Genomic DNA, 15307 nt, shown 5'->3' with positions numbered 1-15307 from the left:
CACTGTATGTGGCAGATACCGTTTGTCAAAAGCTGGGTTTGTAAATCATCTGAAATCACACTAAGACAGGAACGACAGTCTTATGAGGAGGCTTTTATAGTACATTCGGCAACACTGAGTTGTCATATTTGTGGCCTAATATGCAAATCTAAAAGTGACCTTCAAGGATTCACAATGTTATCATGCGATCATCTTTACAAGAAGGAAAGTTTTTATGTCACATATGTGTACTTTCATGTAGGACTTACGCTGGATTAAAAAGTCACCTGCGTGCACAACGCTTTACTGAAGAAATGGCAAGCTTCTGTCAATAAGTAGCAATCATATATATATATATATATATATATATATATATATATATAGAGAGAGAGAGAGAGAGAGAGAGAGAGATGAGAGAGAGAGAGAAAGAAGTATAATATAATTCAATAAAAAAAAGATTTACAGTCAATATTTTTTTTTTTAATTCCAAAATGGACGTTTCTTGTTTAGCGGCTGAAAATGCATAAAGGGCTTTTTTGTTAAATATATTTTTCATTTCTTCTTTTTTTACTTTTAAGTAAGACATGCAAAAAAGAATTGGTTTATAAAAAAATAAATGTTTAAACTTCTTGTTTTCTGCGCCACAAAAGAAAAACACTCTGGCTGTTTTTAAAAATAATTATATATATATATATATATATATGCACATAAAGTTATGAACAGTACATAGGGCTCGAACAAAGCCAGGTTGAACTGTTCATAACATTATGTTCATATGTATATATATCCAGGTAACCTACATCTAAAATTTCAAGTGTTTAGACCCAAAATTGGTGGAGGAGTTTGGTAGAATCTGCAAAGGTTAACTCTTTCAAATTTGACCTCTTGGCAGCCAATTTTTCGCCCAAAAATTGATTAAAGAACTTGCCGCTTGTCTGAATACCTTTCATGTAAAATTTCAAATATTTAGACCCAAAATTGGCTGAATAGTTTACTAGAGACCACAAAGAACTTTGACTCCATTGGCAGCGAAATTTTCGGCCAAACAATGATTATAAAGCTTGCCCTATGTTTGAATACACTTTATGTAAAATTTCAACTGTTTAGACTAAAAATTAGCGGAGGGTAAATTTTTTAAAATCTTGACCCAATTTTGACCCATTAACATTTATTGTTTTGGGCTCCAATAAAATTAAAAAGTTTGATCCATATCCAAGTAACCTACATCTAAAATTTCAAGTGTTTAGACCGAAAATTAGCGGAGGAGTTTGGTAGAATTTTCAAAAGCCAAATCGTTGAATTTTGACCCCTTGACAGCCAAATTTATGACCAAAAACCGATTTTAAAAAATTTCCAAATCTCACCCTAACCCCTTATGTCAAGGATGACTGGAAACAACGCTGAGATAAGAAAAGAACACATAGAGCACCTAGATTTCTCAAATTTTCGCCCATCTGGTTCTAGCCAGGCTCAACGTTGCTTAACCAGTGATCTGACGAGAACTGGTGTGTCAATCTGATTATGCTGTGTGTGTATATAGATAGATAGATAGATAGATAGATAAGAAGATCTGGCCTGAAGATGCTGCTTCTCTAAAGTAGTTGCAGCAGATATATATATATATATATATAAATGGCAATTAAGCTTAATTGCCATATATATTTTTATAAATTACTACCTAGCTCAACCTATGTATTGAGCACTGTTGAAAAAATACTTAAAGTTTTAGCATAAAATTATACTTTTGTATATTTATGTGATTAAACGAAGTAGTCATATATATATATATATATATATATATATATATATATATATATATATATATATATATTCAGTGTAGCTTAATCGCCATATATATTTTATAACTTACTAACTAGCTGTATCAACATATAGAGCACTGTTGAAGTAAATACTTAAAGTTTACTCATAAATTTATACTTTCGTATATTAATTTTATGTGAGTAAATGAAGTAGTTATATATATATATATTTATATTAGCAAAAGTACCCGTTGTTGACTGGGTTCAAAAACAACCTACAGAAAATGACTCTGATTTATGAAAGTATGATAGGTTATGAAAAGGAAGGGTTGTAAAGAGATAGCTTCGAATTTGGGGGTATCAAAACCAAAGCAAAATATGATGAAAGTAAAAATAAAATAGATAAACCCCATAATTTATTATACCATACCTGTTCACACTGAAACACTTATCACAATATTCTGTGGATCTATATTAAAAAACCTTGTTAAACTTTGTGACATATTTCCATTCTATGGAGGTCAGGTGCGAACGAACACCCCCATAATTTTATTATAACATATTTCTTCAAACTGAAACATAATTATCAAAGTATACTTACACAGATAGATATGAAAAGTCTTTATTAAAGTTTGTGCCTATTTCCATTCTATGGAGGCCAGGCACGAACGCAGACCCCACAATTTTATTATACCATCCCTATTTAAGTTAAAACATACTTATCAATGTATTCTTATGTACATCTATATCAAAAACACTTGTAAAGGTTTTTTTTTTTTAATTTTTAAATTTTTTATTTCCATACTTTGTGGACCAGGAGCGAACGCAGACCCCACAACTTTAATGAACCACTTTTCTGCCAGATCAAACATACCCATTCCTGTGTCTCGATATATCTTCTATCATTATATGTGTAAAATGTTTTTGACTTGTAATGGGGGTAGTTATTTAATTGCCGCCCACATCGGCAATATTTGGCACAAGACCTGGAAAGTGGGAACCCTCCAGGCTCCCCTAAAGGAGGGGCACTCCTGCAAATTTAAAAATTGCCTGAGAAACCCCGTCGGCATTCCCCGGTCAGGGCGCCTCAGGCAGCAAGCAATAAACTTGGCCCACCGGAAAGCCCGGTGGCAAGGCCTGGGAGGGTGGACCTCCTAGGTATTACCCAGGCGGTGTACCTCAGTCCAACAGGTGCTGGCCCGGTTCCCGGCCCCTCACCTATTGGGCTGAGTGTCAAGTGACGAATCCTTGACACGTACTACCCTGTCTCCCTGCAGCCGAAGCTGCTAGGAGATACATCCCATCATAGTGAAGTTCTATAATGGGGTATGAGACGAATGGATTCGCCAATCATTTTTATAATCAACGGCTGTACTAAACAACCAATCAAAACATCCCAAAATTATTATAAAAATTGTCGAATTTTGGATTCAATCAGTTCGCCGTTTACTACATCACGGACCGCATTTAATTCTTCGCCGCCATCTTGGTTACTGATCTGAACTACGCCGCCATCTTTGTTCAACACAATGTCTCAAAACTTAACAATATGTAATCAATTTTTTAAAATAGTCAACCATATAGGAGCCTATGCGTGACCACACACACACACACACACACACACACATTCAGCTTTATATTATATATATATATATATATATATATATATATATATATATATATATATATATATAATCATCAAAACATCCAAACACAGATGGGCAGGGCACGTAGCCAGACAACATGACAACAGGTGGTCCATCAGGGCAATGGAATAGACACCTCGTGAACATAAAGAGGCCAAAGGAAAGACCAAGAACGAGATGGAGGGATGACCTGATACAAAACATGTGTCCCACATGGCAGCGGATAGCTCGGGACAGAGTTAGATGGCTAAAGTCCAGGGAGGGGTTCCTCATTGAGTAATAAAACCCTTATTGATTGATTGATTAATTTATATATATATATATATATATATATATATATATATATATATATATATAATTTGAGGTTGCTATTTTCCAAAGGTAGGGTAACCAGTGAAATATAACGAGGTTCATACAAGAGTGCTCAATGCAGAAGTAGAGCAGGTTACATTTGTCTTTACATAAGCAGTAGTTTGTTGCTACACAGTCATGAGCATGTTTCGGTCTACTAGTATTTACTAACTAGAGACCTCATCAGGCAACAACACTTATTTTCGAAAACGGAATTCTAAATCTAGATTTAGAATTCCTGATGAGGTCTCTAGTTAGTAAATACTAGTAGACCGAAACATGCTCATGACTGTGTAGCAACAAACTACTGCTTATGTAAAGACAAATATATATATATATATATATATATATATATATATATATATATACACACACACACACACACACAATTAACCCTTGTCCTCGACTTGCCTTTGGGCCTTGATGAGCAGTAATTCATTAGCAAAAAAAAAAGTTACCAGAAGAGTGGTAGTGGTGTAGGTGGTGGTGGTATAGTAGATGATGCAGCAGACTGCGGACGAATGCGATAAGTTTGAATCTAGTTAGATCCAAAGCACTATGCTCACCTATGGATTTTGGCAACCTTCACCTGGTCCCTCCTTTAATTACCCAATTCTGTCTAGAATCAGGAGAAACCAATGCTACCAACCTACTTAAACTGGTCCAAAAAGTCCTACCATGCTGATTTGAGGTAGTAAAAGGCTTGGGGAGGTGGGGTCGGAAAATTCTGTGCTGAGCTGAAATGGACCAATTAGAAAGCTTAGTTTATTGATTTTCCTAATTACGGTCTGTCACAGACTAAAGGAGACAAAGCTTTTTAAAGTGAATGTTGATGAATCAATGTCCTTCTCTTATTTCTAGCCTATAAGCTTGGCTTTCTGCGAAGATGGAGACGCCATACAGCAGCAGCCATGCGGCGAATACAAAAAGAATTCTAGGATATGCGGTTGCTCACAGAGTAACTAATTTTCCTTCACAATAAAAAAGGACAATTTATGCTTGGGATATTTGCCTATTTCCAAATAATGCTCAAATATTTATTGATATACATATGCATATTTTCAAATAATGTTCAAATATTTATTAATATACATATATAAAGCTTCAGCCTCTGTCCCATCGACGAAATGTAGCATCCCTCTGCCTGTTCTACAAGTACTTTAACTGTGAATGCTCCAACGAACTGCGAGCACTTGTACCCCCTCGATTTGAATACCCCCGACAAGCAGCAAAATCCCACCCCTTCACGGTTGAGATCCCTAGATGTAAGAGAACCTTCTACTCCAGTAGTTTCTTCCCCAGAACCGCTAGACTTTGGAATTCCTTTCCGGGTTCCTGGTTCCCCAACTGTACTGACATGCAAAAGTTCAAGTGTAACGTGAACCGACATCTTGTTGCCCAACTCCCCACATAGTACCCCTGTAGCTTATGTCCCTGATAGTAGCCTCCTCCATTAAAGTGGCAATGTGCCTTGTTTGGGGTGAAAATGTAATAAATAAAAAAAAAAAAATTTTTTTTTAAAGTACAAGGCCCTTTCCAACTGAACGCTGGTGAAACAACATCTTTAGTAGTCATCAATAAGGACTTATTTTCTCTAACTGATTAATGTTCATACTAGGTAATTTGGCTATTCACTGACCAATCAGCTTGCAAGGCACGTTAATTTCATGTTTCCTGAAGAACTTCTTCAGCCTCTTTGGTAATCACGGTTGGTCAGCAGAGACAATCTTAGAAGCAATGAGAAAAGACATCTTTTCTTTCTCTTTCTCCTGTCCCTGTCCACTGAGGTGTATTTTATGTTATGCATCCTTCTACCACTTGATTTTAGCTAAGAAACGGCTATCAACGTTTTCACAAAAATTACATCACATCAATCATAGGATGCACACAAAAACTGCTACAATAACAAATCTTGGATTCTTAATTAGAATTCGATTTAATAAAAAAAATGTGTATAAAAAATACAAACAAATCTTTATGATTTACTTCTTGTCATGCAAGAAAGATGTCATATTCTAGAAATCAAGTAAATTGATCCATTTTTTTTGTTTTTTTAAATAAGAAAATTAAATTTTATGACAAGCGAAACAGAAGAGCCAGGAGCTGCCATGTTTTTTTTTTGTTTGTTTGTTTGTTTTTTTTTTGTGTGTGTGTGTTTTTTTTTTAGAATATGTTAAAATTCAAGGACGGACAATTGTGACTTTTGTAAACATAACTACTATGAAGGTCATGGGACAACTTAATTTGAGTACCGAGATTTTGTTTGTATTTAAAATAATTGAAACCTTTTGTTTCACTAAAATCGTTAATTTTAATTTTTTAGTTAAAAAAAAAACTACTTCATAAATCACATGATTTTTGGAATATAACATATTCATGACAAATGCATTATTATTTATTATGCAAGATTTTTCTGTATTTTTTTGTTTTATTTTGTTTGAGTCTAATTGTCAATAATAATTATTTGGTAATAAATATATAAACAGTTTTAGTTTACAAAGATTTTTTTATGGAAATATGTTTGTTTGACTTATACTTTTAAACAAATATAAACATTATTTTTAAAAAAATATTATGCAAAAGAACTTCCTTACGGAAATAGTAAACTTGAAACACTTTTTATACAAAAGAAGTTTTACTTGAATTTCTTTTTTAATTTCCAAGAAAGAAATCAACAAGTTAAAACACTTACGGTCGAGATGAAACGCTTGTTACGTTTATTGACTCTTGATGTCAAAAAATAAGGGTCTCCAAAAATATATATATGAATAATACTGTGAAAATTTTATTTTTTATTAAGAGAACAGATTTAAAATAAAATAAAAAAAACTTCTGTAAAAGTTATTTGTTTAACAGCTTCAAAGCCTTAAAAAATAACCTGCAACTTCCTGACTAAAATTCATTTTATTTTTCTTAGATCTTTATGCTAAAATATACTTAAAAGATAAATAATTCAACATCGTTTTCTGTATTATCAAGAAAAAAAGATTGTAAAAAAAAATCTCATTTAAAAATTACTTGAAAACAGGAATCAACGTCAAGTGTGGATTGGTAATTAAATACACTTTTAACAACTATAAAACTTTACAATATTTTCTCAGCAAAATATACTTTCTTTTAATTGCACATGTCCAAACGTAAAATTAATTTGGTGGAAAAATAAAATACAGTCATTTTTAGACCAGTTTTATAAATCCTGTGATAATTTCTTTGAGAATTGAAACACAAAATGATCCTTTGTAATAGTCATACTGTGAGTTTGAGACTGTAAGACTACACCTATGACGAGGTCATGTGACTTTTAGTGACATGGCCCTCTATATTTACGTCAGTCTTAGTTCAGCCCGCCTCGGGTGACTATCATTGCTTAAAAAAAAAAAAAAAATTACCAGTAATTCCACTGCAATTCCACAAAAAATTGAGTTTCCCAACCCTAATATTTATCTTCCTCCCATGGAGAGATGATGTGACACAAGGAGCAGAAAGTGGGATTTGAAGAGCCATTGTCCTATAGAAAGGACACTTTAGCCTGCAAAATATGACTGGGCAGCCTTCCTTATTAAGGGCACTTCAGACGATTAGCAATAAACTAACCCAATTCTCTAAAGGAGAAGGTAAAGCCTGGAAAAACGAACTTCCTAGAATTGCACAGGACAAAAGCGATATATATATATTTTTTTGTTGTTTATTTTCTTCTTCTTTCCATCCAATTTTCTAGGACGTTGATACGTAATCACTTGAAAAAAAATATCTTTTTTTTTTTTGGATAAAGTGGTAATACTTCAGTCGAGGGTGTTAATCTTCAAATTTAAACAAACAAACAAAAAACATATTTCTGTTATGTTTGTTTTTTTTTTAAAGTAAATAAAATAAAATAACATAACACCATAGTAACAGGCAATACAAATCCCAAATTAACCAAAATTGCTCCAGTTAAGAAAGTTCAAAACTAAGAGGTGGTGTTGCGGACCAGGATATAATAATACCCTAACTCGCCACAAGAAAATAATGAAACTAATGGAATTGAAGGAAACAAAAACTCAATTGATGGATAAGATAAACGTGTCGTTTATTTACTGTTGAAAGAATGAATGTTTTAGATATAACATGTGTTCATGTCCGCGCGGGTGTAACCATCGTTTGTTGCAGGATTGGTATTATAGAAGGAAAAAGTAAATGTGTTTTCATCTCACGTTCGGGTCACTATCGTTTGTTCGCGCGTGGGAAAAGAAGTGAGTAATATAGTAGAAATGAGAATGATAGTCCAGCATGTAGACAAAGACAAAGGATAGAGGGTTGACATCAGTTAAACTGTGCGCCATGTTAGCCGTCAGCTACGCGGTGGTGTTCTCTGGCACAAGTAGTAGATAGAGAGAGAAAGAGTGTACGTACTGTCTGTTGGCCTTTTGTCCCACATAGTAGTAAATGGCGTGAGGTACGCGCGTGCGCGCACCTGCCGAAACGGCGGCGGCTGGTGCGCCGACCAACCACCTCGGAAAGGCAGGTCGGAAAAGGAAGAAGCCGCTTGTTGCTCTTTCTTTTATAGGTGTTTCCGGTGGTCTTTTGCGCATGGGTGGATTTCCATTGAAAGGAAGTGACGTCGTCCTTGTGTGCATACGTGTGCGCGTGTACGTTAGCGTGTGTGTATATACACGTGAATGTGAGTGTATGTACGCGAACGTGAATATATGTACATGTGTGGACGTGGGCGCGTATGTTGTGTGCGTGTATGTATGCGGCAAGTAATATAGCTTAAAATGTGAATGTGTATTTGTGTGAGATTAGGAAAGGCTCGTGCAGTGGTCACCCATTTTAGAAGCAGTGGCATCTCTTGAGTGGATTTTAATACAGACTTTCAAATGCTTGGCCTTTTTTTTTTTTTTTTTTTTTTTTAGTTTTAGATAATCTGAACATTTGATGCTTAATCGATAATATTCTATTGCATATTTGCAAAATAAATAAAGAAATGGCTGACATATGTTTACTCTCTTATTCTAAAATAATTCTGAGGCAATTGAGTAAAAAGTAATGGCTTAAATAAAAATTCAAAGTAAAAAAATTGTCAAATACTATGATTCTTTTCTCTTTTTTTTTTTTTTCAAAATCAAATAAAAACAACAAATTTCACACTGCGTTCCTGTCATATAAAAGAACCTTTTCTGTGATGGGAAATAATAATCATGCCTCCAAATAATTTGAAAGATATGTCTGTTTGTTCTGAGTGATTTTAGTCAAAATCGTTATGCATGTATAACCTATGACCTAGCAGATGTCATATGGACTATATAAAGTTGATCTAGGTCAACAGTGAAGGTGATGAAAAGTTCAAAACACAGGGTCAAAGTAGACAAATTGAAAATCTCATATCCTCAAAAAAGGTACTAAGTGATCCTAATAAGCGGTGTAGATTTAAAAAAAAAAACAAAAAAAAAACAACAAAAAAAACATGAATCAGCATGAATATGACTATAAAAACGGATCCTGTATGAAAGTGGTTCTCAACCTTTATGAACATGGCCGCACATTATTGAGGGTTTTTTTTTTTTTTTAATTTTCACGGCATACTTATCACAAAAAATAAATATTTTCTACTCATAAAACCTTTTTGCAATAAAATGGGAAAACACAAAGATTATATAACGAGAATTTTTATTGACATAAATCACCATATCCTGTATTCAATACCTGATATTGTTTTGGTATCAGAATTAGGTCTGAATTATCCAGCTCTGGTGCCAATTCTGAATACTTTTTTTAAAAAAATTCTGATATTCCGATTAATAATATAAACCATAAAAAAGCTTACCAATTAGTATGTGCAAAACGTTTTGATCCCAGAAATTCAGCTGATGCTACCAGATCAGGCTGTCTGAAGATATTGGCTTCCTGAGACGAAATGCACCTAACAAGGATGCATTTGTTTTTCTACTTCATTTTGCAAAACTTAATTATGTTCTACAAAAACAAAAACAACAACCTACCTTTTCCCCCTTATCTTTATTCCAATTTCCCCTTTCTCTTTCTATCTCCCCCACTTCCTGGCCGGTTTCCTGACTTAAAATGTACCAAACATTAATACTGTAACCCTTTTCCCTCTCCCATTGTAAAACTCATTCATGTTCTGTAGGGCAGGGAACAAAAATGATAAAATCCACTATAAAACAACCAAATCAAACATTACAAACCAGCGATTGAAGATACAAAGAGTTTGAAGAATAAAAACCTTCTACAAAGTAACTGAATGCAACATGAATGTTATTTCCAAAATAACTGGATTCGGCATTAAATAACCCGAAAGGGGTTGATATGCCATAAAATCAAACAACCAAACCAGAAATTCAGCGATTTTTTTTGTTTAATTTAGCGCTCTCATCATGATTAAGAAATTAAATGTTTTTATTAAAGAAAATGAAATTAAATGGTTTCTAGCTGTTAACTCTTTGTGGCAAACCAGTTATCATTCCATGGCACACTAATGTGGTGCAGCACAATGGTTGGGAACGACTGCTGGATGATAATCACAAGACCCGTTCTATGATTAATATGTATGGAAAAAAATAATAAAACATTTGTACTGGATATAGTCTATATATAGTAATGTAGTAATAGTATATATTTGTACTGGATATAGTCTATATAATGTGTTCATATATTTACAAGTATATATGAATGTACCTATTTTCTTTTTGACGTGTGATATATATTTAATTGTTTCTAAGATGTTGAGTGCATATATAGTTGAAGTGTATATGTGATCGTCTGGTGATAAGTGTATAAACAGGACATATAACATTTATAACAGACGGTCTTTCCAATAATAGGGAACGGATACAGTTTCTTTTGGGTGGTTAGGGTTAACATTGACCAATGGGGAAACATACCTTATCTATCTGGGTTTATCTTCAACTTTATTCATCAACATAGTTTCCTTCTAGGTGATACACTGATTTTAACACTTTTTTAACAATTTGATGCCTGGAGCATTCTTTTGAGATCTGCAAACAGTTAGTAGTCACTGGGGACCAAATTTGGAGAATAGGGTGGGTGTGGCAGTAATACTAAGTGCAATTCATGTAGTTTTTCCATCATTGTGATTGATTTTTTTATGTAATCTTGGTGAAAGAGTTTTTTTTTTCTTTCATTTTTGTGATTTCCTCCTTCAAATTCACCAGTAATTTATATATTTATTTTCATCTGTATATCTGTCTGCTCTAGTTTTTCTCAGAAACTACTGAGTCGATTTGGATGAAATTTTGTATGCACCTTTGTTATGATAAGGTGCAGTGAACTGACTATGATGGTATCCATTCGATGCACAGTTAGGGATTGATCAGGATTAGTCATCACAATATCACATTTACTCAAGAAGTTCAGTATAAAACACTCATTCTAAGTCAATGGGCTATAACTTTTGCCCATTTTTAACGGACTATTCTTGAATCAATGTAATTAATGAAAAAGTACTTTGCACATTCGGAAATATGAAGGCCAAAACTTTGCCTACTGATGTTTGTATCTTTGGTTACTTTGGACAGCTTTCACTTTCTGTTGTCAATTCAGCTGACAGACTTCAGAGTAAAGTGGTAGATTCATATTTCGTCCATTATCAGATATTGACACAAATAAGTCTTTTTTGTTGAATTGAAACAGTTGCAAGCAATACTCTAAAGATATTTATTTCCCTACCACCACAAGAAATATGACACCAGGGTCAGAAAATGAGATTGAAAAGTCAGCGTTCTAGAGAGGAGCACTCTGACCTTGCAAAAGGTGCCTGTACAACCCTGTCATATAGCCGGCAGTTCACCTCAGGCAGTTAGCAATAAACTAACCCTTTCTCAAAGAGAGAAAGCAAAGTTTAGGAGGGTGGCCCTCCTAGAACAGTATGGAACCAGCATAAAACCGCAATCAACAGGAAAAAGGTCATTACAGGAATGGTCTAATCTTTGTTGGTTTTGGGAGCTGAGTGAAAAAATCCCAAGCTGTGCTCTGAATAAGCGACACATTGTATTTGGTCGATTGTGAGCAAACGCAGCTCCCACTTTGAACACAGCTTTCTTGTTGACAAATGTTCAAACGAAATGGTGAATACTTTCTCATATCTTCAACTCTTCTGCTATTTCGTGCAATTTCAAATTATGATCAATGTTCTTTTAGACTTACTCTGCAACATAACGTTAGCTACTTATATTTTCTCTACCACTCTCCCTCAACCCAGGATTGTATTCTAATCAACCAAGTTTCTGACAGCATAGATACAACACTCTGCTTTGATACTAGCATGCAAGTACATGTATTTGGTGACTTTAATGTTTACTGCAGTAATTGGCTTGACTTCTCTACTTACACAAACGCAGCTGGTAGCATAACACCTAGCTTCTCTATATCTCTGCCTCACAGACAGTTACATTTCCGACATGTTTCCCAGACCAGCAAGATCAACAAGTCTCATTTCTAGATCTATTTTTGACCACAGTTTCCGATAATTGTGTAACAAATGCCCATAGAATGCTCATCACGCTGTGATAATGGTAGAAATCACCCTAAATTCTTGACCCAAAGCTGAAGAGCCATTACTCAAAACAACAAGGTATTATAAGAAGGCTGACTGGAAAGCCATCAGGGATCTCATCAGAGGAGCTCTATAGGGAAATATCTTTTCTCTTCCTGCAGAACAGTGCGCAAATGAGATCATTGAAGGGTTCAAAGTGGCAATTGAAGCTCATGTTCTCACACGGAAGTTCTATCGCAAACCCCACTCTCCCCAATGGTTTACTTCTAATTGTGCAACTGCCATTGCTCAAAAGCAGCATGCATACAACAGATTTATCCGACGTAAGTCTAGTACAAACAGCCAAAAGTTTATCGAAGTTAGAAGTAATTGTAAGAAAGAAATAGCAACAGCTAAGGGAGAATACACTGAAACCACCAGAAAACACATCAAAGCCCAGAAATTAGGAACTTATGATTTCTGGAAAATCTACAACAGTGTAGTAAATAATGGGCAATCAACAATTCTCCCACTATCCAACAATCATGGGGTTGTTTGCATCGCAACCGAGAAGGCTAACATGCTTGCCAGTCGGTTTGCTTCAAACTCTACATTGGACCCAACAAACCACTCCCTCCCTGATTTTCCTTTTGCGGAATGACACCATACTAGATGATCTTAAATTCACCCCTTCTCAGATGCATGATATCTTAATAAAACCTAGACACCTCAAAAGCATGTGGGCCCAATCTCATCTCTGTTGTACTATTAAAAAATGCTCTGCTGAGGTTGCTCCAGTTCTCTCCAAACTTTTTTTCTAAATAAATTTTTTTTTTTTTTTAATCCAAAGTTAAGGCTCCATGAGTCTTCTTCAGAGGAATACCGACAGTTTTTTTTTTTTTAGTTGTTCAGATCTTTCATAGTTACTGAGGATCAACAATTTCTGCCAATCTTATTGAAAAAAAAACTGTTTTTGAATGTTGAATAATTATAGTGAAATGCACTGGTATGCGTGTACAAATATTGAGATCAATTTTACTACAGTCAAAGCATTGATATAATGAGAAATTTGAAAATCTATTAAAAAACCAGATTAAAAAAAAATTGTCTTGTTTCTGGATTTGTGAGATGAGTATTTGCAGTTGTATACAAAATACAATTTTAAATTACTTAGGACTCATTGAGCCATAAATTTGGATTAAAAACTGAATAAATTATTTATTTATTTGTAAAAAAATCCTGTATTATGTTATGTGGTTTCTTAGTGAATTTTTACATTCTCATTACACTGATGCTTTTATTGTCGTAAAATTGATTTCAGCATCTTTCTTGTTTGTGTTGCATAAGCAGAAATAATATATAAAGTTATTTTATTTTTTTTTATCATTTCTCTGATGTTGACAATAATGTTGATTGGAATGATGATGATTGAAAACATTGCACCAATAAAATGGGTCATCATTTCAATGTTATATATATAGATAAGTACAATGTTATACATATAGATTTTCGTAAACTTGAAAACAGAGGTGAAGCTCCAAAGTCGATAAAAAAAAAAGATAGTGTCTGCTTCCAAACAATTGCAAAAATTCCAATTTCCCAACCTCAGAGGTGGGTAGTTGGCTGAAAAATTCTGATTCAATCTTTAAAATAAACTGATTCAAACTTCTGCAAAAATTTCAAATTCACAACTGCATACTTCTACTGATGAATAAGAACCCTGTCTGAATTTAGGCATCGTTTCATACTGTGCAACTCTTGATTCTAAACTCCGTTTTAAAAAAACATGACTTCTGCATAAATAGCAAACTACTGCCTCCAGAGTCATTTTCAAAATACCCTACTTTGGCTCCTGAAAAAAATTTCTGATTTTTTAACTTATGAAACAGGCTGAAAAAATGCAACTCCCACCTCCAAATTTTTAAAATACACGACTTTAATACCTGAAAAAATTTCTGGCTCCTTGACTCAAAGACGGATAGTTGACTGAAAAGAAAAATAGACACCAAATTCCAGCGTCGGTTTTAAATAAAATGACTGTCAATCTATAATTTCACAAAAATGCAACTAATTTTCTTAATTGAAAACAAGAACTTTAACCCCCCAAAATATTTTTTTAATTTTATTTTTGTTTAAATAAATTTCTTCCAATCTTATTGAAAAAATATTTTTTAATTTTATTTTTGTTTAAATAAAAATAAATAATAATAAAAATAAACAATAAAAATAAATAAAATGATAATAAAAATAAATAATAAAATAAATAAAATAATAATAAAAATAAATAATAAAAACAAATAATAAAATAAATAAAATAATAATAAACAATGAAAATAAATAAAATGATAATAAAAATAAATAAAATAAATAATAATAATAAATAAAAATAGATAAATATCAAACAAAAGTTCTAAGCATCATAATATTTTTCTCTTTTTCTGTAGAATGACCACACAACGCCATCGTACTACGCAGCACAAAATACCTAGACAACGGATGCGACCTTGGTTAATAAATCACATCGATAATGGATCAATTCCAGGGTTGGTCTGGATGGACAAAGATCAAATGATCTTCAGAGTTCCCTGGAAACATGGATCTCGTCAGAATTGGAAACAATCTGATGCAAATTTGTTTATTCTTTGGGCCGAACACAGAGGTACACAGATTGTTTTCTTCTTTTTCTTTTTTTTTTCTTTTTTTGCTGTTTTGTTTTTTCATAACCAATTCAATTTGTATATGAAATCCCAAAACCAACCCAACAAAAAAATACCATTGTCACATTGTATAGCAGCAAAATGTTCTTGCCCAAAATTCCCCCCTCCATATTAAAAAACAAAAATAAAGAAAAACCATGACTTAGTGACTACAGTACTTGGTAAAATTCAATTGTAAGTTGGCCTTCGGGACAAGATCAAAGTGTAGTATCTGTTCCGGCAGATGCTGCATTTCTATTTCTTGTTCTCTTTCGGTGGAGGAGAAATCCTTCACGACTGAGACAATTTTTATTTTTGTACCTTTTCTCCACGTTAAAAAACGACCCTGGTGTCTAACTCTGTCCCGTGGGGAGGCATAGTAAA

The 15307-nt window shown here is 33.7% G+C and overlaps 1 protein-coding gene across 6 annotated transcripts in view; it reads left to right on the top strand.

Annotated features, from left to right (window-relative positions):
* Positions 1–15307, top strand: part of LOC145293026 (interferon regulatory factor 1-like) — a 196923-nt gene that overhangs the window by 141577 nt on the left and 40039 nt on the right. For all 6 annotated transcript variants that reach the window (XM_080139323.1, XM_080139319.1, XM_080139320.1 and 3 more), the window contains one exon: positions 14672–14886. In XM_080139323.1, the coding sequence (XP_079995449.1) occupies positions 14673–14886 (214 nt within the window). In that variant the 5' untranslated portion in view covers position 14672. The remainder of the gene's footprint in view (positions 1–14671; positions 14887–15307) is intronic.

Source organism: Euprymna scolopes, chromosome 14 (assembly GCF_053919585.1).
Source record: "Euprymna scolopes isolate OS-2025 chromosome 14, ASM5391958v1, whole genome shotgun sequence".
Classification (NCBI taxonomy): Eukaryota; Metazoa; Mollusca; class Cephalopoda; order Sepiida; family Sepiolidae; genus Euprymna; species Euprymna scolopes.
The sequence above is the reverse complement of the archived record's forward strand: the minus strand, read 5'-3'. Positions and strand labels throughout refer to the sequence as shown.